The 26903-nt window shown below is 47.1% G+C and overlaps 1 protein-coding gene across 1 annotated transcript in view; it reads left to right on the top strand.

The window, feature by feature from the left end:
• RASAL1 (RAS protein activator like 1) overlaps positions 1–26903 on the top strand; it is a 270898-nt gene that overhangs the window by 61714 nt on the left and 182281 nt on the right. The window contains exon 2 of the mRNA XM_073554111.1: positions 1857–1913. Coding sequence (XP_073410212.1) covers positions 1857–1913 — 57 coding nt within the window. The remainder of the gene's footprint in view (positions 1–1856; positions 1914–26903) is intronic.

Below are 26903 nucleotides of genomic sequence, written 5' to 3'. Positions count from 1 at the left end.
TTCAATCCCTGGTTCGGCGATGCTTTCCAAGCACCTGGTCCCGGCTGTATCCAACGATCCTCTTGCTTAGGGAGACTCTTTGCTTTTCCCAGAAGGCACCTGGAATATGCAAATTATCTTCCTCAAGCTTCAATCCCTGGTTCCTTGATGCACTGTTTTCCCTGGTTTCTGACTCGGGACTGGAGGGTGTGTATGCAATATACATAATCGTGGCCAGGGCCCGTCTACTGGGTTTGGCCTTGCTCCAATGCTCCATACAAGTGTATAGAAGCAAGGCCACGCCTACTGGCCGGCAGTATGTATATTGCATACATATCCTCCGGTCCCGGGTCAGAAACCGGTGAATCCCTGCAGCGCACAGTGCGTGTGCTGGGGGGATCCATAAGTCTGCAGTCACACAGAGCGACTACAGACTTATCGATATGGACCGGACAACCGTGTAGAAAATCTGCAACATCAAAACCCACCAAAAGCTCATTCTGGGAGCACAGCTGAAATAAGGCCACGTGCACACGTTGAGTATTTGGTGAGTTTTTTACCTCAGTATTTGTAAACCAAAACCAGCAGTGGGTGAAAAATACAGAAGTGGTGAAGTGTTTCTATTACGCTATACTTTTCCTGTGAATGTAACACTCCTGGTTTTGGCTTACAAATACTGAGGTAAAAAACTCACCAAGTACTCCATGTGTGCACGTGGCCTAAGGCTGTGTTCCCACAATGCGATTTTTAAGCATTTTTGCTGCGATTTTTGGCGCAAAAACGTTTAAAAATCGTGTACAGAACGCACCCCATGCATTCCTATGGCATTCCGCACATGCTGTGCTAATGCTGCGCTTTTTTCCACGGCGGAATCGCATCGCGGAAAAAATCGCAGCATGATCATTCTTTTGTGCGGAATCGCAAAGAATTGCCGCGATTCCGCACCCATAGGAATGCATGAGAATCGCTTACTTCCCGCATGTGGCTATGCCCACCATGTGGGAAGTTAAGCGTCTCATGTGCAGTTGGTACCCACGGTGTGGAGGAGAGGAGACTTTCCTCCAGGCCCTGGGTACCATACCCCTGTAAAAAAAAAGAATAAAAAATAAAAAATCGGGGTATATTTACCTTCCGACGTCCCACGCTGCATTCCCGGGCCTCAGCGTTCCCAGTAATGCCTTGCGGCAAGGTCCTGTGATGACGTAGTCTCGCGTGACTCTAGCGGTCTCGCGAGATCGCTATAGTAACGCGAGACCAACGTCATCACAGGTCTCGCAAGGTATCGCTGGGAACGCTGAGGCCCGGGATGGCAGCGCGAGACGTCGGAAGGTAAATATACCCTGATTTTTTTATTTTTTTATCATTTTTAACATTTTATCTTTTACTATTGATGCCACATAGGCAGCCTCAATAGTAAAAAGCTGCTCACACTTGTCAAACACTATGTTTGACGAGTGTGACCAACCTGTCAATCACTTTCCAAGTGATGCTTCAAATCGCTTGGAAAGTGCTTGAGAAAATCGTGGCAAAATCGCGAACAGAATCGCGGTAAAATCGCGGTGAAATCGCTCGGAAAAAAACGCGCAATTTCTGGGAAGGAGTCTGGTTTTCAGTGTGCGTTTTAAAACGCTACGTGGGCCCATAGCCTAAATGTCTCTTTTAAGTTTGTGATTACTGGTTTGCATTCAGCCCCATATTCTCATGACACATTTTGTTTTTGTAAATCGCTCAGCTATGGACTTGTCCACACTTGGCACATATTTTAATGTTGACTTGGCTATGTCAGATGTGATAAGATAGTAGAATATTAGCTACACTAAACAGTCTTATCTTTGTTGAAACTATCAGTATGTGACCTTTTTCATTCCTCTTTAAAGGTCAGGCACGAGTGACCCCTACTGCATTGTGAAGGTGGATAATGAAGTTGTGGCACGGTGAGTCCTGTAATACGTAGTTTATCAGGTACAGTACATTTAGAAAACTTTCAGACCCCTTTCAGACTATATAATAAAGCAATATGAGGTTTGCCAATATGTGTGCAATTATTCTAAAAATATAAAACTGAAATATCACATTTACATAAATATTCAGATCCAGTCCAGGGACCAGAGGGTTCTGGAGCAGGTTGTTATCAACGACCTCTCTTTACTTTGCCGCTTCATCCTGGCCAATATTCCAGTTCTTTAAACCTAAATAACATCCCATCATCATAATGTTGCCACCAACATGCTTCATGGTAGGGGCCAAACCACCATGCTTCATGGTAGGGGCCAATTAATGAGTGTTACCTGCTTTCCCCAAACATAACACTTGACATTGAGGAGAAAGTGCTTAATCATGGTTACACCAGGGCAGAAAATTGCTTTTCCCTTGGTCTGAGAGTCCTTTAAATGTCTTTTAGCAAACTCTAAGTATCTGTCATGTCAGTATTATTTAAGTTATCTATCTGATCACCCTACATTAAAGTATGAATCGGTGGGGTGGTGCAGAAATGGTGATTGTTCTGTTTCATAGAGAAAAATTAAAAATCCATAAAGACATTTTCAAAGAAGGGAGATATTTATGGGAGGTATATTTTCAGTGTTGTAGCAAAGGCACGAATATAATGCATTCACTCACATCACCGTAAGTCCATTCTAACTCAACTTAATATTGTCCTATGAATAATGCTATCAATGTCATGTTTCATCTCTACAAAATGGCAATAGGAAACATAACGACAATATCTGCTGCCTGTGTCCTCCAGGGGTGAAGATATTTTGAAAGTTTAGATCTCATAAAATTATAAATGTCACAATTAAAAAAGGAATCTGAAAAGAAAAAGAACACAATAGGGTCTTTTCTGTATTAAAAAGACGAACAAAAACAGAGGAAATGGCGGGATTATGAAAGCAACAACCCCTGTGTTAGCTGCTTCAGATCCACAGTGGAATATCATGTAGAAGCTGAAGAAAAATGGAGGTAAATCTGCACTGCCAACAGTATCAAATGCAGAAAGAGAACGTAGAAATTCAAATTTCAGTTTTTATTCAACGCGTTTTGAAGCACACCTGCTTCTACCTCAAGACAAACCACAGAGATAAAAACACTTTTCTCCAGCTTTTGTATGATAAAAATTCTAAAAGACCTAGCATATTCCATGACTAGCCCCCATACGAGCTCACCAAGGGGAGGTATGTGGGCATAACCTTGTAACCTTGATCTAATAAGAAGCGGAATTTGGGTTCTTGTATTTTTTGTCAGTCCTGGTAGGTACAGCCTGCTGAGGGTTCTATCTGTTTTTCCTCAGGAGTACCTCCCTCCACTAAGCTCTGAGCTATTTCCGTGACATCAAGTGTAGTAATTTTATTTTGTCATCCCTTTTATATATATACTATTTTGTTTTGTTCACATTTTGTATCATCTTTGTGTATTTTCTATAAACATTGCCTACTTTTTCAGATTAAATATATAAAATGTAATAACTCTGTTTCTCTTGCACTGTAGACCGCACCCCTGAAGCCATACGCTACCTTGTAACAGGTGTACAATTGGCCTGTATAAACGATTGTTGGCTTCCAGTACTTCCCTTTTGTTATTGTGGAGTTGTCAGTGACTGTATATACATATATATACATACATACAGTTGAAACCAGTTTACAAGTTTACATACACTATATAAAAAGACACATATCCATGTTTTTCTCAATCTCTGACGTGAAATCAGATAAACCTTTCCCTTTTTAGGTCAGTTAAGATTACCATAATTATTAATCTTTGACAAATGCCAGAATAATGAGAGAGAATGTTTTAAGGTGCTTATTACTTACTGCAAAGCAAACTTCTGGTTTCAACTGTGTATGTACAGTATGTATGTATCTATGTGTGTGTATATATATATATATATATATATATATATATATTACATGCGTTGAAATCAGAGGTGTATATACCATACGCTCACTGTAAGTTCTACAATAATCGGCCTAGTAGTGGAAGTAACCGTGTCCTCCTCCATCACTCATCAGTCAATTGCGTAATTGTCCTAACGATTGGAGGTAGTGGAGTTGCGTCCCCTGACAAACTGATAGCGACGTTGGGATCTGTGCGACCCCCACGGTAGCCTCCGTGATATTCTGGAAGATTGTCATCTCTGGTATATACTGTATGTTCTTAGTTAGCTGCCTGTACATGGCCTTTCCCTCACTATTTGTTTAGTAAAAGCTCGCCCTAGGAATAGTCTTTACATTCACAATTTTTTCTATTTAGGCTGTGTACCATGATGAGTTTCTGATGCTGCGTATTTTTGCTACCTCAAAAACGCAGCATCTTAGGCTACTTTCCCACAATGAGCTTTTGTTTTGTTAATGATGTTGTAGATTATCTGCACCATTTCTGCACCTATTAAATAAATTACCGTATATACTTGAGTATAAGCCGACCCGAGTATAAGCTGAGACCCCCTATTTTTGCCACAAAAAACTGGGAAAACTTTTTGACTCGAGTATAAGCCGAGGGTGGTGCTGTACAAGGGTTAGTGGTGGCCCAAGAAGATGATCCATAGATAAATACCCCCCATAAAATGCTGCACAAGGGTTCATGGTGGCCCAAGAAGATGCTCCATAGAAAAATAACCCCCATAAATTGCACAAAGGTTAATGGTGGCCCAAGAAGATGCTCCATAGATAAATATGGCTCATATATTGCTGCTGCTGCAATTAAAAAAAAATGACTTACTCACCTGAGCAGGCGAGGTACCGGTGTCGCCGCTGGCTCAGGCCCCCGACACTGGCGATATTCACCTGTCCCAGTTCTACCGCCGCGCGACACTCTGTTTCCCGGGTCTCTGCAGTGACGTTCAGCAGAGGGCGTGCACTAACTTCGTCATCGCGCCCTCTGACCTGAACGTCACAGTCGGAGGACAGAGCGGCGCGTGGCGGTGGAACGGGGACAGGTGAATATTGCACTGTTCCCCTTCTTCCCCCGTCATACTCACCCCCTCCTGGGGCACGGTCTCTGCAGCCCCTGCTTCTTCCATGGTCTCGGCGCTGCGGCTCTTCCAGGTTTCAGCGGTCACGTGGTGCCGCTCATTAAAGTCATGAATATGCGCATATTCATGACTTTAATGAGCGGTACCACGTGACCGCTGAACGCAGGAAGAGCTGGGGCCCCGACCATGGAAGAAGCAGGGGGTGCAGAGACCGTACGCCAGGAGGGGGTGAGTATGATCTCTGACACCCGCGCTCTCCCTCCCCCCGACCCCCGGTATATGACTCGAGTATAAGCCGAGAGGGGGACTTTCAGCCCAAAAAAATGGGCTGAAAATCTCGGCTTATACTCCAGTATATGGGTAACCTGTGTTTTTTCATTGAGTTTTTGAGTATGTTTATTTTACTCTACATGTGTTTTTATCACATTATTTGCTCTGCATTTTTTGCCTCTTGTCTGTTTAAACAAAGCTGCTTTGTTTTTGATACTTTCTGTTTGTTGGCTTTGACAAAACTTTAGTGCTAGTCATCTCCAGGATACAGTGGCATGTAAAAGTTTGGACACCACTGCTCAAAATTATTATTGTGAACTGTTAAGCAAGTTGAAAATTAAATGATTTCTAAAAGATCTAAAAAGATGACACATTTCCTTTTTATATTACAAAAAAATATTGTTTTTTTTTCATTTTAAAAATTAACGCATTAACGGTGTAACGCAGTCCGTTAACGCTGCCATACACCACCATTATGTGGCGCATCGCAATGTATGCCGTAAAGCGGCACGCGTTCACGATGTGCCGTTAAACACTGACGGAGCCTCGGACACGGCCTGCAGCGTCTGAGGCTCCTTCACAGCTAGCGCTGATGATTCATCAGCGCTAGCGGTATAGCATATCACCGCTAGCGCTGATGAATCATCAGCGCCAGTGGTATAGCATAACGCATATCGCGTCATGCTATAGCGTTAACGCAGCCCTTCAACGAATCGCAATGTATGCCGTAAAGCGGCACGCGTTCGCGATGTGCCGTTATACACTGACGGAGCCTCGGACGCGGCCTGCAGCGTCTGAGGCTCCGTCACAGCTAGCGCTGATGATTCATCAGCGCTAGTGGTATAGCATGTCACCGCTAGCGCTGATGAATCATCAGCGGTATAGCATAACGCATATCACGTTATGCTATAGCGTTAACGCAGCCCTTCAACGCTACGCGTTGATAGGGCTGGTTAACGCTATGCGAACCTGGACTAAGCCAAAAGCATCGTTGGCCACAATGATTAAAGGTATGTGTGGATAAAAAAGGGCACAGAATTTCAGGAAAATAACATCTTGTCAGGCATTAAGCATGGGGGGTGATTCAATCATGTTTGGGGTTGTGCTGCAGCCAATGGCATGGGGGATAGTTTACCTATAATAATTAATACAGTACTTTTTCACAAATTCTTGATGCAACCATAACGCCATCTGTGAAAAAGCTGAAGATGAAAAGAGGATGGCTTCTACAAATGGATAATGATCCTAAGGCCGGTTTCACATTTGCGCTTTATGGCGCAGCGACGGCCTGCGCACGGCCGCCGCTAAGCCCCGCCCCCTGCCGGCTCCCTGCCCGCCCCATCCGGTCATCGCCGCCTACTAGCACACATGGACGCTTGCGATCTGCGCACCCAATCTTTAGCATAGGGTGCGCAGATCGTGCGCTAGCAGGATTTTGCCGTGCGCTGCGCACTTTTGAAGGTGTGCCTGTGTGCGCCGAACGCAGCATGTGAAACGCAAATGTGAAACCGGCCTAAACACGTCAAAATCCACAATAGATTACATCAAAAGGTGCAAGCTGAAGGTTTTACAATGGCCCTCACAGTCCCCTGATCTGAACATCTTTAAAAATCTGTGGTTAGACCTCCAAATAGCAGTGCATGCAAGACGAGCCAGGAATCTCACAGAACTGGAAGAATTTTCCAAGGAAGAATGGATGAAAATCCCTCAAAGAAAAATTGAAAGACTCTTGGCTGCCTGCAAAAAGCCTATCCAGGCTGTTATACTTACAAAAGAGAGTGCTACTAGGTACTAACCATGCAGGGTGAATACACTTTTTATTCGGACCATTTTACCTTTTGATGTTTTTAAAATGTAAAAGATGAATATATACTGTATATATTTTGCCTAAAATACATAGTAAATGTGTCATCTTTACCTTTAGGCCTTTTAGAGATAATTTAATCTTCAACTTGCTTAACTGTTCACAATAATAGTAATTTTGACCCAAAAACTTACATGCACTGTACATGCGTTTTTGATGCGATTCCTCTGTGGTAGAAATGTACATGTGTTTTTTACTTGCAGATCTATGGAAAAATCCACACAAAAAACTCAGCGTACCCGCAAGGGAAACTGACATGTTGTGGATTTGATACACGCACCGCAGGTCAGTTTACGCTGAGTAAAAAAAAACGCAGTCGGCATGAGATTTCTATAGATCCCATCCACTTTCCTGGAATTGGGAAACGCTGTGTTTATGATGTAGGGAACATACATAACATAAAAAACTTATCTTGGGCACAAAGCCTTCGAGTTTCAGCAAAGTGGATGGGGTTTATAGAAAATGTATGCCCATTGTACTTCTTTTTTTACTCAGTGTTGTGCAAGTTTCAAATCAGCAGCATTTCAATTTCTCTTGCGGGTATGCTGAATTTTATGTACAGATTTTCTCCCTAAATATGCATTCAATTAGAAAAAAAGCGCAAGTAAAAACCACACATGCGTTTTTAGTGCATTTTCGCAGCGGAAACAATGCGTGTAGTCCACACATGACTGTATTAAAAGAGTTCTGTCAACGCCAAATAGCAGTAAGTATCAAAAACAAAAAAATGCAGGGTTAAAAATGCGATAAAACGTATGTAAAAAACGCACTTAACAATGCAATGAAAAAAACGCAAGAAACCTAAGTAACTTAAGGCCATGTGCACACGTTGAGTATTTGGTGAGTTTTTTTATCTCAGTATTTGTAAACCAAAACCAGGAGAGGAACAGTCTAATAGAAACACTTGACCACTTCTACATTTTTTTTAACCCACGCCTGGTTTTGGTTTGCAACTACTGAGCTAAAAAACTCACCAAATACTAAACGTGTGATTGTGGGCTAATGGGTGCAGAAAATCTGCAACATAAAAAAATCACCAAATTTGCTTCGTGGGAACGCAACCTCTCCATTACTAACTCCTAGGCTTGATGTTAGCGGACATAAAACAGCTGACATCAACCTCAAAAGTATTACTCAACTTGCCTACTCACCAGGGAAAGAAGGAAGAGCCAGAATTGGCGCATCTAATGGAAGCGCCATTTCTGGGGCTGCTGAGGGCTGATGTTCTTAGTTTGGGAAGGGACCAATATTCATGGCCTCTTCCCAGCTATTAATATCAGCCCACAGCTGTCTGTTTAGCCTTTTCTGGTTAGAAAAAATAGGGAGAACCCCACATCATTTTTTGGGGGGTCCCTTCTTTAATAACCAGTAAAGGCTAAGCAAACAGCTGTGAGCTATTATTAATTGGTTGGGTACCTTTATGGCTATTGTCCCCTTCCCAGAATATTAACACCAGCCCCCCCAGCTGTCGGCTTTCCTTCAGCTGATTGAGAAAATTAAGGAGGACCCCATGCCAATATTTTAAAATTTATTTATTTAATACACGTGATATACAGATGGCGGGTGCTGACTCGTTGATTGCAGAGAGACCAGGCGACAATGATGAGAGTCAGGTTAAGCACCCGGCGCCTTGGAACAGCGCTAACTGTAAAGCATCCCAGACACGGTACGTGTCACACTGATGGCATCTGTGTGACATCTGTGTGTACATGTGCAGGACATATTGCGAACCATGCTGCAGCAAAAAACAGACATGTCTATGTGTATTGCACATGGACATAAGGTACGTGGAAACACACTGACATGCGCAGACCCATTGATTTGAATGGGTTTACGTGTGTCAGTGTCTCCTGTACATGTAGAATTTGTCACCGCACGTCCTGGAGACACTGACGTGTGAAAAAGGCCTTAAGCATAGTTTTCTGTAACAAGGAAGTGATTCCAGGAGCATAAAATGGCTTACAGGTTGCCTTTAACAATTAAGGAGGCTATAATTTTGCATTTCATGAGATCACAGAATGATGGAAGCATGAAACTTCAAGTTTGCATATGATTCAAAGCGAACCACACATTAGCATTGACAATGTCTAACACTGTACTGCAACCTGCTGTAATTGCAGTATAATCATGGCATGTAAAAAAAACCCATAAAAGTAAGCCCTGGCCTCAGAAGATTGCAATGCACCATTTTAACTCCTTCTATTCTACAGCTTGCTATACAAATAAAGTCCAATGATGAAGCAAGCGAACACAGGGAGGGGTGACCTGATACCTCTAGTATTGCTGGTATATGGATGTGGTTAAAAAAACTTTGTTATTTATTGTACTTGCTTATATAGCGCCATTAATTCCACAGCACTTTACAACAAGGCCAATTATTTTTTTCACATAGGAGCAAACACCCGGGGGGATGTAGCAGTTCCCATATGTATCGTATTGAGTTTGCATGTGCGGCAGGGAACACTGAATTTTTTGTGGCACAAAAAGGAATAATTTTGTTAGAAATATAGAAAATAAACATTGATAGCTGAAATGTTTCTTAAGAAAAAAGCCCACTATTCATCCACTAGGGTGAACCTTGCAATATGAATTTTTTATGAATGTCCTATAAGAAATTTAGAACATGATGCAGGCTGGCACTGCTAATTGGCCCCTAGATACCAGGCTTTTTAGACTGCAGTAATGATAAAGTGTCCTACAGTTCATGGAAATGAAGTAGGAAAGATCTCCATATTATTTTTCTGGTCTGTACAGGGTCCCTACACATAAATAATGGAAGTATTCACTGGTAAATTATATGCTTGAACATATGTGTGCCTATATAGTCTATTCTAACAAGGATAGCAAGAAGACTGTAATACATTTGCTAATATACTGGATAGATAGATTCTAACGCATCGGGTATTCTAGAATATGGCCAGCGGGAGACAGATGTTCAAAAGACTGTCCAGGACGATCCACCACGATCCGCGATCTCACAGCGGGGGCCTGGTCGCTGCTGCGTGTCACACTGAGGCTAAGTACCCACGTTGCAGAAATGCCTTGGAAATTTCTGCAGCATTTCCGCAACTCACCGCGGGAAAAACGCATGCGAATTCGCATGCGTTTTGCCACTGAAAACAAACGTTTTTCACACGATTTTCGCATGCGGAATTCAAGCACATTCCAAGCGATTTGAAGCATCGCTTGGAATGTGATTGACAGGTTGGTCACACTTGTCAAGCATTGTGTTTGACAATTGTGATCAACTGTAATGATAATGTAAGATATGACTTCTCCAGAACATTCCAGAATCTTACATTCTCTACACTACAGATGAGACTTTTGCTTGTCAGCCCCTGCGACCCCCCTTCCTCCCCCCACAGCTCACACACACTAGTGTAACTTCACTGCTTGCAGCTCTGTGTAACAATACGCGACAGAGATGAAAATTACATATTAGTAACATGCACTGATCGGGCTTCACTGCAGTGGTTCTTGCTACATCCTAGTGACGACAGAACCAGATAAATGGAGTTCTCATATACTGAGTGGAATAAACAGCTAGTGTTTGATGTCATTACAAAGCTAATTTCAATATAAGATGAATGATGGTTCTGCCGATATTCTGCTAGGTTCTCAAGCCCAGATATGATGGTTATAAGTTTTCAGGACCCACATCTGTACTTTGAGCAGGGGGAGGACCATCACCAGACAGCCCCTTTTATGATGTCATGACCCAGAACTATAGAGCACACTCACTCAGTTGGGAAGTGATTCGAGCTGGAGATTCCATGCCAAAAGGAACTCAGATGAGTGGAGACGTTTGGCTCCGCCTTCTCCCCACATGGTTAGCTTAAGACCATTTAAGCAAATGTAAGTGTTGATTTATGCTTTTAAACCTGTTTATTTTATATTTGCATTGTACATATCTAATGTCTCAACTTTGTAAGATCTTTTATCTCTGTAAACACTGCCTGTCTTTTGGGAATAAATTATAACTTTATTAGTCTGTCTTCATGCTCTAAAAACGTGAGACGGCTGAGGAACCCCTAACAGGAGCAAGCGTCGGTGCTCAAGGAAATGGGGAGGTGCATGGGAACCGTGAGGAAGGTGATGCCATGCAACTGACCAGTGTCACCGAGGAAGGTAACTGGCTCATAAGTAGCACTGCTCCTGAAGTGTTGGGGGTGGATGGGGAGGTAGAGCCCATAGCAGCGCCGGCTGGTGGGTCTGTAGAAATCCCCAGGGAGACAGCATACATAGCCTCTGTCACACGCAGTCAGAGTGCCCGGATCGCAGGTAGCGCCCTGCCTTCTGGACCCTCTTCCACTACAGGAGAGACTGAACCAGAGGTGAACCCAGAGCAGGTTCCAGAGGGTCCCAGTGAGGAAGGAACCCTGATGTCACTTCTAGCTGCCTCTAGCCAGGAGTTCCAGGCTGCTCTGCACTGCTGCTCTGCATACGCAGTGGCATATCTGGATCACATTGCTATCTTCAGTTTCACCTGGGAGGAACACCTTCAGCATCTCCAGGAGGTGCTCAAGCATCTTCACCAGTCAGGCCTGACCATCAAGCCGGAAAAGTGCCAGATGGGCATGAGCAAGGTCCACTACCTGGGGCACCGGGTAGGCGGGGGTTCCATGAGTCCGGAGCCGGAGAAAGTGGACCAGGTCGTGTCCTGGCCCACCCCCAGGACCAAGAAACAGGTGATGTCCTTCTTGGGCACTGCAGGCTACTATAGGCGGTTCATACAGGACATCAGTCGCCCGTTCCTGATACAGACCGAAGCTAGCGAGTTTGGCCTCGGTGCTGTGCTCAGCCAGGTCGATTCGGGGAACCAGGAGCACCCCGTGTTGTACCGGAGCCGGAAACTTTTGCCGAGGGAAGTGGCATACTCCACCATCGAGAAGGAGTGCCTGGCCATGGTCTGGGAACTGCAAATTTTGCAGCCCTACCTGTTTTGAGATCATTTTTCCCTTCACCATTGAGGTCTGATGAACTCCCTCCTCTGGTGAAGGAAGGTAGTGAGACTGATTACCAAACACCTGGGCAGCTAGATGATGACTGGGTGGCTGGAATTGAGGACTGGATATAAGGCTGCCGACGCCCTTCTTCCTGGCTGGTGATTTTCCTGCTGGATTCTTGGAGACCAGTGTGATTCCTGCATCTCAAAGCTAAGTTTTTCTGCTCTGCTTTGTACTCTTCAGTTTTGTTTTTGTTTTGCCTTGTTTTTTGGGAGTTCTGCCATCCCCGGCCGGGGGTGAGCTGAATTCCATTTTTGTCTCTGATCTGTTGATCTTTTGCTCTGTCTTCAGAATATACCTGAGTGCTGATATAGTCTTTTGAAGCCTAGCGACTTCAGGGCCTGTTTTTCCTATCAGTCGGTTGGCTCATTTTGATAGGGTTTTTGCGGATGGCAGACAGCAGCTTTCCTATCCTGTCCTATGTAGTTAGCTTGGGCCCCATCATTTGCTCAACCTATCTTTCTATCTGTGTTAGTGTTTTCATCTTGCTTCACCGTCATTATATGTTGGGGGCTGCCTATTGATTTGGGGTCTGCTCTGGGGCAGTTTAGTTTTTCCCCTTTCTGTCTTTAGGCTATGTAGTTCTCCGGCTGTGATCGAGGGGTCTAGGGCTCCGTAGGAACCCCCCACGGCTACTGCTAGTTGTTGTGGATAGGTCCAGGGGTCTGCAATCCGATAGCTGCCAACCTCTCTGTTTTTAATAGACTTAGCTGATATTTTGTTTTTTCCTCCTTCGGTGACTCATCATAACAGAATCACCAGCCATACCGCAGATCCTAGGGTACTCAATAGCAGGAGAGAATTGTAAAAAAAAAAGTGTCAGAATTTTTTTTCTTTTTTGAGTGCATATTTTTTCCTCTATATCTCTGAGGCCGTAGGGGGAATTTTTCTCTCAATGGAGATGAAGCAATTATCTGATCATGTGGAGCAGCTCGCTGCTGAAGTGCCATGAATTTCCGCCTATCTTGCTCATTCACATGCTGCTGAACCAAAGATTCCCACTCCTGATGTGTTTTTTGGGGATCGGTCTAAATTCTTGAATTTCAAGAATAATTGTAAATTATTTTTTGCCTTGAAGCCTAACTCGTCGGGGAACTCCGCGCAGCAGGTTAAAATTGTCATCTCTTTGCTGCGCGGCGATCCCCAGGATTGGGCGTTTTCTTTGAAACCTGATGATCCTATTCTAAATAATGTGAACACATTTTTTCAAGCCTTGGGGTTGTTGTATGATGAACCTAATGCTATTGATCAGGCTGAAAAGACCCTGTTGGCATTAAGACAGGGTCGGGATTCGGCAGAGTTGTACTGTCAAAAATTCCGAAAGTGGGCGGTCCTTACTACCTGGAATGATGGTGCCTTGGCAGCCCTCTTTCGGAAGGGTTTGTCAGAAACTGTAAAAGATACTATGGTGGGATTTCCTGTTCCCTCTGGTCTTGACGATTCTATGTCATTAGCCATTCAGGTGGATCGGCGTTTACGTGAACGCAAAACTACACGAGAGATGTTGCCACCTGTTGAACAAATGTCTGAACCTATGCAATGTGATAGAGTTTTGTCTAGGGCGCAACGTCAGGAGTTCAGAAGGCATAATAAGCTGTGTTTTTTTTGTGGAGATGCCTCGCATATTATTTCTGTCTGCCCTAAACGAGAGAAACGTTGTGCACACACGTTTTCTGTGGGTGGTGTTCAACCTAAGTTTCTTCTGGCAATTACTCTGATCTGCTCCCTGTCCACATTTTCCACCAAGGCTTTTGTGGATTCAGGAGCAGCTCTTAATCTGATGGACTTGGATTTTGCTAAACGTTGTGGATTTCCTATGACACCTCTGCGGACGCCCATCCCTTTGAGGGGTATTGATGCTACTCCTTTGGCGAAGAATAAACCTCAGTTTTGGACCCAGGTGGTAATGCGGGTCACCCCAGACCATCAAGAAAATTGCAGATTTTTGGTGTTGCATAATTTGCATGATGCCATTGTTCTGGGGTTTCCCTGGTTGCAAATCCATAATCCAGTTCTGGACTGGAAATCTTTGTCTGTGGTGAGTTGGGGTTGTCGGTGTGCCCTTAGTGATGCTCCTGTTTTCTCCCCCTCTCCCCAGTCGCATGATGTTCCTGACTATTTGGCTGACTTTTATGATGTATTTAGTGAGAATGAGTCTGCGTCTTTGCCTCCTCATAGGAGTTATGACTGTGCAATTGAGCTGAGCTGAGCAATTGAGCTGGGGTGTAAATTCCCCAAGGGTCGGCTTTTCAATTTATCTGTACCCGAGCACGAGGCTATGCGATCCTATATTAAGGAGGCATTGGATAAGGGTCATATTAGACCATCCTCTTCACCCTTAGGTGCTGGTTTTTTTTTCGTGGCTAAAAAGGATGGTTCATTAAGGCCTTGTATTGACTATCGTGCCCTCAACAAAATTACTGTTAAATATCAGTATCCGTTACCCCTGATTTCTGATCTATTCTCCAGAGTTAAAGGTGCTTGCTGGTTTACCAAGCTTGACCTCAGGGGGGCGTATAATCTTATTCGCATTAAGCATGGGGATGAATGGAAGACGGCGTTTAATACTCCGGAGGGACATTTTGAGTAGCTGGTGATGCCTTTTGGGCTCACTAATGCCCCTTCTGTCTTCCAGTGCTTCATGAACGATATATTCCGAGACTTTGTGGATAAATTTTTGATTATCTATCTGGATGATATTTTGATCTTCTCCAAGAATTGGGACTCTCATGTGGAACATGTTCGGACTGTGTTCCGAATTTTGAGGGAGAATTCCCTGTATGTCAAGTGATCGAAATGCCTTTTTGGGGTACAGAGGATTTCATTTTTGGGATTTATTTTGTCTCCGTCAACTATTGAAATGGACCCGGCCAAGGTACAGGCCATTTATGATTGGGTTCAGCCCACTTCTTTGAAGGCCCTCCAGAAGTTTTTGGGTTTTGCTAATTTTTATCGGAAATTTATAGCTAATTTTTCTGGTATTGCCAAGCCATTGACGGATTTGACTAGGAAGGGTGCTGATGTGCTGAATTGGTCTCCGGAGGCTGTTTCTTCCTTTCAGGAGCTGAGGCGAAGATTCACTTCTGCTCCGGTTTTGCGGCAACCTGATGTCTCACTCCCGTTTCAGGTGGAGGTGGATGCTTCTGAGATTGGTGCAGGAGCGGTGTTGTCCCAAAAAGATCCTGTGACATCTAAAATGAATCCTTGTGCTTTCTTTTCCCGAAAGTTCTCCCCATCCGAACGTAACTATGATGTGGGGAATCGGGAACTGTTGGCCATGAAATGGGCATTTGAGGAGTGGAGACATTGGTTGGAGGGAGCCAAACACCAAGTCGTGGTCCTTACTGACCACAAGAATTTGATTTACCTGGAGTAGGCCAAGCGTTTGAATCCTAGACAGGCTAGGTGGGCCTTGTTTTTCACATGTTTTGATTTTGTGGTCTCTTTTCTTCCGGGCACTAAGAATGTCAAGGCGACGCCCTCTCTAGGAGTTTCCTTGCTGATTCTCCTGTTGTGACTAAGCCTGCTACCATCTTAGGCGAGGGGGTAGTTCTTTCTGCCATCTCGCCCGATTTGAGACGTGCTCTGGAAGAGTTTCAGGAGGACAAACCTGAGCGTTGTCCCAGTGGAAAGTCGTATGTTCCTGACCAGTGGAGGAAGAGAGTGATGTCTGAAGTTCATTGCTCTGCATTGGCTGGTCATCCAGGTATTTTTGGTACTAGAGATCTGGTGAGTCGGTCTTTTTGGTGGCCCGCCTTGTCTCATGATGTCAGGAATTTTGTGCAGTCCTGTGGGACTTGCTCCCGGTCTAAACCTTGTTCTCTCTCTAGTGGCTTGTTGATGCCTTTGCCGGTGCCCAGGAGGCCATGAACCCATATTTCAATGGATTTTATCTCTGATATGCCTGTCTCTCAGAGAATGACTGTTATTTGGGTGATTTGTGATAGATTCCCTAAGATGGTCCATCTTGTACCACGCCCTAAGTTGCCATCTTCCTCTGAGTTGGTCCCCTTGTTTTTGCAACAGGTGGTTCGCTTGCACGGGATTCCTGAGAACATTGTATCTGACAGAGGAGTTCAGTTTGTGTCTAGATTTTGGAGGACTTTCTGTTCCAAGCTGGGAATTCAGTTGTCCTTCTCCTCTGCATTTCACCCTCAGACCAATGGGCAGACGGAGAGAACAAACCAGACTTTGGAGTCGTATTTGAGATGTTTTATTTCTGCCGATCAGGATGATTGGGTTTCATTTTTGCCCAAGGCCGAATTTGCTTTAAATAATAGAGCTAGTTCTGCCACTTTGATGTCACCTTTTTTTTGTAACTTTGGTTTTCACCCTCGATTTTCTTCAGGGCAGGTGGAGCCTTCTGCCTGCCCAGGTGTTGACACTGTGGTGGAGAGAATGCACTAGATCTGGGACCAAGTAGTGGATAAGTTGTCTCTCTCCCAGGAAAAGGCCCAGCGGTTTTCCAACCGGCGTAGAACTGTTGGTCCCCAGTTTAAGGTGGGTGATATGGTTTGGTTGTCATCAAAAAATATCGCTATGAAGGTGGCTTCTCCTAAGTTTAAGCCTAGATTTATTGGACCTTACAAGATTTTGGAGATTATTAATCCGGTCTCTTTTCGGTTGGCTCTTCCTGTCACATTTAAAATTCATAATGTGTTTCATAAGTCCTTGTTGAAGAGGTTTGTTGAACCAGTAGTTCCTGTGGTGGCACCTCCTGACCCTATATTGGTTGAAGGTAACATGGAATATGAGGTAGAGAAGATACTGGATTCCCGTCTGGCTTGACGGAGACTCCAGTATTTGGTTAAGTGGAAGGGTTATGGTCAGGAGGATAATTCCTGGGTCTCTGCCTCTGATATTCATGCCAAAAGATTGGTGCGTGCCTTTCATCGGGCTCACCCAGATCGCCCTGGTGGCATGGATGAGGGTTCGGTGACCCCTCCTCAAGGGGGAGGTACTGTTGTGAGTTCATTTTTCCCTTCACCATTGAGGTCTGATGAACTCCCTCCTCTGGTGAAGGAAGGTAGTGAGACTGATTACCAAACACCTGGGCAGCTAGATGATGACTGGGTGGCTGGAATTGAGGACTGGATATAAGGCTGCCGACGCCCTTCTTCCTGGCTGGTGATTTTCCTGCTGGATTCTTGGAGACCAGTGTGATTCCTGCATCTCAAAGCTAAGTTTTTCTGCTCTGCTTTGTACTCTTCAGTTTTGTTTTTGTTTTGCCTTGTTTTTTGGGAGTTCTGCCATCCCCGGCCGGGGGTGAGCTGAATTCCATTTTTGTCTCTGATCTGTTGATCTTTTGCTCTGTCTTCAGAATATACCTGAGTGCTGATATAGTCTTTTGAAGCCTAGCGACTTCAGGGCCTGTTTTTCCTATCAGTCGGTTGGCTCATTTTGATAGGGTTTTTGCGGATGGCAGACAGCAGCTTTCCTATCCTGTCCTATGTAGTTAGCTTGGGCCCCATCATTTGCTCAACCTATCTTTCTATCTGTGTTAGTGTTTTCATCTTGCTTCACCGTCATTATATGTTGGGGGCTGCCTATTGCTTTGGGGTCTGCTCTGGGGCAGTTTCGTTTTTCCCCTTTCTGTCTTTAGGCTATGTAGTTCTCCGGCTGTGATCGAGGGGTCTAGGGCTCCGTAGGAACCCCCCACGGCTACTGCTAGTTGTTGTGGATAGGTCCAGGGGTCTGCAATCTGATAGCTGCCAACCTCTCTGTTTTTTCTGGACTTAGCTGATATTTTGTTTTTTCCTCCTTCGGTGACTCATCATAACACCTACCTGTACGGGCGCACCTTCACGGTGGTAACCGACCACAACCCTCTGAGTTGTGGCTGCACACAGTGTCCGGAACCAATGGAAGGTTGCTACGCTGCAGCCTTGCCCTTCAGCAGTACGATTTACCGTATAACACAAGAAGGGTCGCGAGCATGGAAATGCCGATGGTTTGTCCCGCAGGGGCGAACCTGCAGAGGTGCATCTGGCGGTGTACCGACAGGTACTGTTGGGGCTGGCGGAACGCACCAAATAATAAAATAATAGTAAGGTGCGTTCGCAGTCCAGGATGCACCGTGCAGAGGTGGTAAACTGCTGCTTAGTAATGGCGGATGGATATAGCGGTATACAAAAGGTCACACGCGGGTTAACGTCACCCGGTGTGAACAGGAGCGGACTCTGTTACATCACAAAGTCGCAGTACCGCGGAACATAAATGCCAGAGCCTGTCAAGACACACAGCACTCGGCAAGAGAGCGCTCAGTAAACGGTCACAAAACTCAGCCCCAATGACACAAGGTCTGAGTCCCTCTAGACCTACTGAGCGTGCGGCATCACACCTGCCGAAGCCTCTAATGAACACTGACCACAATGGAGTGCAGACTATGTGCACCGTGGTGTACAGACAAAGTCACCGGTAGGTGCTGATGCCAGTCTCTGACTCTGCCTCTACCTGGACCTCAGCCTGGGCGCTAGCAGGCTAGGCTACACAACACATGCGTACCAAGGGTAGGGGTTTCATAATGAGTCTCACCAGAGACATTCATACATGCATACAACACATAGTCTAATCTTTTTCTATATTAGCACATGGCTGAGCGGCCATGCAAACCTTTTATAGCAGCGTCCTTTCGGGACCTTCCTGATGGCCCAATCTGAGCTGGAGAAGGACCTGAGCATGTGACCTCCGATCTCCAATGAGAGATCGTCCCACGGGCATGCTCAGTGGACCGAAAGGAGGACTTACTCCCTGGAGTAGCTCGCTGCTGACCAGCATGCGTTGCTATAGCTAGACCAGAGGTGGCAGCAGTGACCAAACCCACAGAGCTGGTCTGAGCAGAGCGCCTGGATCGATGATTCTGCTGAGCAGCCTCCTCTGCGGCTGGAGAGGAATGGGAGACTGCCGAATGCAAGGCTCGGGATTCCTGCTGTGCAGCGACAGGAACCCGACGCCTAACATTACCCCCCCTAGGGGCCCCTCCCCTCTGAGCCTCGCTACGCTCAAATGCCGCATTGAGAAGCGGAGCACGGATGTTCTCCACTGGCTCCCAGGTCCAAGCTTCTGGACCATGATCCTTCCAGTCCACCAAATAAAACTTTTTTCCACGTACCACCCTGCATCCCACGATGGCATTAACCTCAAACTCGTCTAAGGACAGGTCTGATGTTCTGGCAGAGGACTCGGAGAACCGGGACATGTGGACCGGCTTAAGAAGGGACACGTGGAAGGTGTCAGAGATAGCCAAGTGTGGTGGAAGGGCCAGCCGATAGACCACAGAGCTGATCTGCTCGAGGACCTTAAAGGAACCAAAGTAGCGAGGAGCGAACTTAGTGGACTCTACTCGCAGCCTGATGTTACCGGTGGAGAGCCACACTAAATCGCCAGGGGAGAAGGTTGGAGCAGGACGCCAGTGTGCGTCCGCGGAGGCCCTCATTCTCTCCTTAGAGGCCCGAATAGCATCCTGGATGCGGTCCCAAATATCACATGCCTCCACCGCCCAGTCTGCCACCCTAGAGTCAGTGGATGACACGGGCATGGGCACCGGGACACGAGGATGTTGGTCGTAGTTAAGGAGGAATGGGGTCTGGCCGGTGAAATAGGCCACAGTGTTGTTCAAGGCGAACTCTGCCCATGGCAACAAGGATGCCCAGTAATCCTGCCTGGCCGAGACAAAATGTCAGAGATATGTGACCAGGGTCTGGTTGGCCCTCTCTACCAACCCGTTCGTCTCGGGATGAAAGGCCAAGAAGAGATTCAGCTCAATACTGAGCAAGTGTCACGGTCACGCGCGGCTGGACACAGTGCCCCCAGCATGGCGGATTTAGATGACACGCGTGACCCTGGATACATCGCCTCCAGTTGGGCAAATTTAAATAATAAGACTTGCAGCTGGAGACGCCGCCTCCAACAGGCGAATTTAGGTAATACACGTAACACGTAAATCTGGAAACTCCGCCTCCAGTAAGGCGAATTTAAACAATAAGGGAAACCTTGGTAACAATAACAATGGGGGCCCTGCGATAGGGAACGGGGACATGGTACTTCCTGCACTCCACTGAGTCAGTGTCTCTACACTCCTAACGTTCCCTAGGCCGGTTCCACACCAGGCGCCGATCTGGATACCTGATATCCCTAGCTCGCCCTGCACCTAAACCCTCACTAGGCAATTGGTCGGTGCGGAAACTAATCCCACCACTGCACTAAACACACATAAGGAAAAATGACAATACAGGGGAACACCACTTAGCTTTGCTCTGTTGCTTACGCTTCCAGCAACAGAGCCACCACCTGCGTGCATCTTTTCCTCTAACCGGATCCATCACCATAGTGCAGCCTTGGAGCAAACAGAGTCCACCACCTATGTGCAGCTGTCCAGAAACAGTCCAGCAAATGAGTCCAGCTTCTGCCAAAAAGTCCAGCATGCTTGAGTCCAACTTTTCTGCCAAAAAGTCCAGCATGCTTGAGTCCAGCTTTCAGCAACCAAGTCCAGCAAGCTGAGTGCAACTCTACACCATAGTCGTCACTCCACCAAGCCATGCAAGCACTTCCTGCTAACACCATAACTGCGACTCCACCAATCCATGCCAGCACTCCTTGCAGACACAATAGCTGCTACTCAAGGGCTCTGACTGAGCTGCCCGTGACTCTCCTTCAGCTCCCTCCTTCACCCAGGCTTTCTTGCAAATGAAGACCTATCACCAACAGTGATTGAAACACCTGTGACTCTTTTATAGCAGAGCCAGCAATCAAACCTGCATTATAAACATGTGCACTTAACTAAAGACTAAAGTGCAATGCTGCTCACCACCACCGGGGCAAACTTAGAACAAACGACACCACAGTGCAATAATCCTAATGGCCACCGGGGGCAAACCCACACTTTGGCACACAGCCAAAGGAAAAAAGTTGCTTTGTGCATTTAAACTGTCAGATCCACTTCGGATCATGACAGTACCCTCCCGTTAATGAGGGGCCTCTGGACCCTCAAGACCACTCCTCATCAGGGCACCACCTACAGTGGGGACGCCCAGATCCAGAGTTCACCCCAACCACTACCTGACACTTCAGGTTAATGACAAATGCACCGTTGGTATTGGCAATGTATGTTTGGGAGGCACCACACATCTCCACAGCGCCGACCTGGGGAACGAGTTATGTATGTGTACGTTCGGTATGAGCTGGTAAGACTCCGCAACACACTTCCACAAGAAGTTTTTTGGTGGCCACCCATACTTGCTCGTTCACACACAGGTCCGGAACTGAACGTTTATTGCCACACATTCGTTTGAACTCATTCTGGGATCGACAACAGAGGCGTCCCCCTGTGTCACCACACTAACACCCCCGCTATTCACCAAGGGAACACCACCCTCCAACCCTTTACACCACGAGGTCTGCGCCTCCCAGAGTTGGCTAATGGCGAGGGTTGAGATTTGCCCCTACTCCTCCGCAGCACACCTGCTTCTCACACCGTTGACGGAGGGGCCTGGGATATGGAGGAAAAATACACTCCCTGGTCGCTTTCCTCCACACGACCAGGAGGGGGCGGCTTCTTCGGTGGAATGGAAGATTTGGCATAAACCCCGCGGACTATCACACCAGTCCGCTCACCACAGGGGCGTACCCCTTCACCTCGGGGATTACCAGGCAACTCCGTGGGGCACCAATTCCTCCCACCTGCCTGGGTACCTCCGCGTGCATTAGCAAGTCCCGCTCCCCAGCAGCGACTCTAGGGGGCTTCATTACCAGAGCCGCAATTTTGATTTTCTGGTTGAGCCAAAGGGAAGGCCCCAGACCCTGATAATTGCTGTCGCAGCTGCTTCAACACCATGCAGCTCCTCACTCACCTCAGTGAGGCCCAGCAGCAATTGCTCACAGGTCTCCACATGGCCAAGGCTCACCAGAAAAAAAAAAAGTATGGTTGGTGATAATGTCACGGTCACGCGCGGCTGGACACAGCGCCCCCAGCAGGGTAGATTTAGATGACACGCGTGACCCTGGATACACCGCCTCCAGTGGGGCAAATTTAAATAATAAGACTTGCAGCTGGAGACGCCGCCTCTAACAGGCGAATTTAGGTAATACACGTTACATGTAAATCTGGAAACTCCGCCTCCAGTAAGGCCAATTTAAACAATAAGGGAAACCTGGGTAACAATAACAATGGGGGCCCTGCGATAGGGAACGGGGACATGGAGACTTCCTGCACTCCACTGAGTCAGTGTCTCTACACTCCTAACGTTCCCTAGACTGGTTCCACACCGGGCGCCGATCTGGATACCTGATATCCCTAGCTCGCCCTGCACCTAAACCCTCACTAGGGAATTGGTCAGTGCGGAAACTAATCCCACCACTGCACTAAACACACATAAGGAAAAATGACAATACAGGGGAACACCACTTAGCTTTGCTCTGTTGCTTACACTCCCAGCAACAGAGCCACCACCTGCGTGCATCTTTTCCTCCAACCGGATCCATCACCATAGTGCAGCCTTGGAGAAAACAGAGTCCACCACCTATGTGCAGCTGTCCAGAAACAGAGTCCAGCAAATGAGTCCAGCTTCTGCCAAAAAGTCCAGCATGCTTGAGTCCAACTTTTCTGCCAAAAAGTCCAGCATGCTTGAGTCCAGCTTTCAGCAACCAAGTCCAGCATGCTGCGTGCAACTCTACACCACAGTCGCCACTCCACCAAGCCATGCAAGCACTTCCTGCTGACACCATAACTGCGACTCCACCACGCCATGCCAGCCCTTCTTGCAGACACCATAGTTGAACTCCACCAATCCATGCCAGCACTCCTTGCAGACACCATAGTTGCTACTCGAGGGCTCTGACTGAGCTGCCCGTGACTCTCCTTCAGCTCCCTCCTTCACCCAGGCGTTCTTGCAAATGAAGACCTATCACCAACAGTGATTGAAACACCTGTGACTCTTTTATAGCAGAGCCAGCAATCAAACCTGCATTATAAACATGTGCACTTAACTAAAGACTAAAGTGCAATGCTGCTCACCACAACTGGGGCAAGCTTAGAACAAACGACACCACAGTGCAATAATCCTAATGGCCACCGGGGGCAAACCCACACTTTGGCACACAGCCAAAGGAAAAAAGTTGCTTTGTGCATTTAAACTGTCAGATCCACTTCGGATCATGACAGCAAGCGACAGAGCTCTCTCCAGAACCGAGACGCAAACTGGGGACCCCGGTCACTGACAATCCTGTCTGGCATGCCGTGTAACTGGAAACCGTGTTTAATGAACAACACTGCTATGCCCCGTGCGGAAGGTAACCGAGAGAGAGGCTCCAAGTGCACCATTTTAGAAAAATGGTCGGTGACGACTTAAAATAATTGTGCTGCCACTGGACTTGGGTAGACCCACCACAAAGTCCTTGCCAACAATCTCCCAGGGCCTGTCCGCCACCGGTAATGGGTAAAGTAACCCAGCAGGTTGTTACCGGGAAGACATTCTTGGCGCAGGAGACGCACGCCTGAATATAGTCTCTAACGTCACGGGCGATATGCGGCCACCAGTACGTCCTCGCCAAAAGCTCAACTGTCCATTTAGTGCCAAAGTGTCCACCCACCCTGGACGTGTGAGCCCACCCAAGAGAGGACCTCCGGACGCAAACGGGCAGGGACAAAAGTCTTGCCCAGGGCTACAGACTCAAGAGCGACCAGAGCCACTGTCCTCAGGCTCTCAGATGGTACAATTAACCGAGGCTCCTCATCCTCCGCTGACACCACAGAGCGAGAGAGCGCATCGGCCCGGACATTCTTCTCACCGGAATGAAAATGTAGGGTGAAATGGAACCTGGAAAAGAACAGGGACCATCTGGATTGGCAAGAATTTAGCCGCTGGGCGGTTTGTAAATACACTAAACTTTAGTGGTCAGTGTAGACTTGGAAGGGGTAACGGGCCCCCTCCAGGAGATGTCTCCATTCAGAAAAGGCCTGTCACGTGGACCCGTCCTGTGTGACGCGACCAGCAGGCCGGTAACTGAAACAACAAGACACGGCACATGAAACTGTCCTGTGTGACACGGCCCGCAGGCCGGTAACTAAAACAACAAGACACAGGGAAAGGGAAACAGTTACAATGGTGGGCCCTGCGATAGGGAGCGGGGACGTGGAGACCTCCTGCACTCCCCTGAGTCAGTGTCCCTCAGACTCCTATCGTTCCATAAGCCGGTTCCGCACCGGGCGCCGATCAGGATACCTGTCACCCTACCACACCCTTCACCTATCCCTTGCTAGGGAGCTGGGTGATGCAGGCACTGGCCCCACTGCTGTACTAATACACACCAGGAAAAATATAGACAGGGAAACACCACTTAGCTTTGCTCTGTTGCTCTTGCTCCCAGCAGCAGAGTCCATCACCAGAATGCAGCTTTCCTCCTGAAAAGCTGCCACCAAGCTCTGTCAGAGCTGCAAGGAAATCCCCTCTGACTCCTTCCACAACAGGGCTCTGACTGAGCTGCCAGGACCTCTCTCTAGATCCTTCCTCCATCAAGGATGTTTGAAATGAACACTATCACCAACAGTGATTGCAACACCTGAATCTATTTTATAGGTAAGAGCCAGCAATCACACCTGCTTTATATCACATGCACTAAACTAAAGAAACCAGAGCGCAATGACGCTCACCACCACCGGGGGCAAACTAGAACAAAAAACACCACTGTGTAATAATCCTAATGGCCACCGGGGGCAAAAACCAACTCCGAGCACACAGCTTAAGGAAAAAAAAGGTTACTTTGTGAATTTATCTGTCATGATCCAGCATGGACCATGACAAGGCCAATTTCATGGCCAGCAACTCCCTGTCCCCAATGGAATAGTTCCTCTCCGCCGGTGAGAAGGTCTTAGAAAAGAAGAAGCAAGGGTGCTTCCGACCTTGAGCGTCCTTCTGGAACAGGACCACTCCAGCACCGACGGACGAGGCATCCACCTCTAAAATAAACGGTTTATCTACATCGGGGCAATGTAAAATGGGAGCGCTGGCAAAATGAGACTTAATAGAGAGGAAGGCCTTGGAGACCTCCTCTGACCACAATTTAGGATTTGCTCCCTTCTTGGTGAGGGCCATAGTCAATAAATCCCATAAAGCGCTGCACCGCCTTGAGGGAATGAGGATCCTGCCAATCCATATCCGCCTGTAGCTTGGCAGGATCCATGGCCAAGCCCTGGGCGGAGATGATATAGCCCAGGAATGGTAAGGACTCCTGCTCAAACACACACTTCTCCAACTTGGCTTAGAGTGAGTTTGCCCGTAGGAGGTCGAAGACTTTGCAAACATCTCTCCGGTGGGAGTCTATATCTGGAGAGTAGATGAGGATATCATCCAGATAGACTACAACTGAGGTGGTGAGCATATCCCGGAAGATGTCATTCACAAAGTCTTGGAAGACAGCCGGAGCATTACAGAGCCTGAAGGTCATCACCAGATATTCATATTGTCCATCTCTGGTGTTCTGAGACATTGCCTTCGTCTTCAGGAGAGAGAGTGGATAAACTCGACCCCGAGGAGGCTCAGCACCAGGCAAGAGGTCGATAGGACAGTCATAGGGGCGATGAGGCGGAAGGGTCTACGCCGCCTTCGTGGAGAACATGTCCGCATAGGGCCAATAGTGTTTGGGGAGGGAGGAGAGATCTGCGGGTATCTCAGTAGTATCAACCTGAACACACTCCCGTTGACATCTACCAACACAGGATTTACTCCATCCCAGAATTCTCCCTCTATAGGAGAATATAGGACCACTCTATATGAGGGGAATGATACCGTAGCCACGACATCCCTAAGAGGACCTCGTCAATTCCTTCGGGAATGACTAGCAGGGAGATGATCTCCTGATGGGAAGGAGACATGGATAAAGTAAAAAGGATGGTCTGATGGGTTATCTGCGATGGTAGCGTCGATCCATTTATCACCCATATGGTCACTGGCTTGTCAAGCATAACAAGAGGAATTGTGTGCCGTTGGGTGAAGACAGAAGACATAAAGCTGCCCTCCGCTCTGGAATCTACGCAAAGCTCTACAACATGGGTGGATGGACCAATAGAAATTGTCCCTTTAAAGGTCAGCTTGGAAGAAGGTGCCATGGCGTTTAGTGAACCAGCTCCCAAGATCACCAAACGTGGATGCTTTCCCAGTCGCCGAGGACATCTGGAGGCGAGATGTCCTGACTGCAGGCAGACATGACAGACCATGCGTGCATGAGCGGTCTGGGACTTGGATCCCGCTCGAGGCATCTCCATGGCCTCATGTGGCTTGGACGCCTGGACCGGAGGTTCCAGAGGTTTGGCGAAGGTGGGTGCCAGCCGAAACTTCTGCCTACACTGTACACGCTCCAACCTTCGCTCGTGAAAGCGGAGGTCGATGCGGGTAGAAACTGTAATTAATTTATCCAGTGTTGCGGGAATCTCCCTAGTGGCCAGAGCGTCGTTCACATGGTCAGCCAGCCCTCTCCAAAATACTGGGATGAGAGCATTATCTGGCCACTCCAGCTCAGACGCTAGCTCCCAAAGTGGCATGGATATTATGAACCCCACCTTAGCCCGCTCTGAGGGAAAACATGCAGCCAGGAGCTCCAGGTGTATAGCATACTGGCTCACAAATCCTCTACAAGACTTAGAATCACCATAAAATTTATCTGGCAGGGGGAGGCGGGATAATGTTGGAACAGGGGTGGCAGTGGACAACCTAGTTGCCACCATGCTAGCGGCCTGAACAGCTACTGTGGTAACATCCACGGCTGAGGTTGTGCACTCAAGAGCCACCAACCTGCCCTCCAGCTGCTGGATGTACCGCTGCAG

Source organism: Dendrobates tinctorius, unplaced genomic scaffold (genome assembly GCF_039654945.1).
Source record: "Dendrobates tinctorius isolate UK_male_01 unplaced genomic scaffold, ASM3965494v1 ptg000206l, whole genome shotgun sequence".
NCBI lineage: Eukaryota > Metazoa > Chordata > Amphibia > Anura > Dendrobatidae > Dendrobates > Dendrobates tinctorius.
Note: the sequence above shows the minus strand (reverse complement) of the source record. Positions and strands in the feature narration are given on the sequence as shown.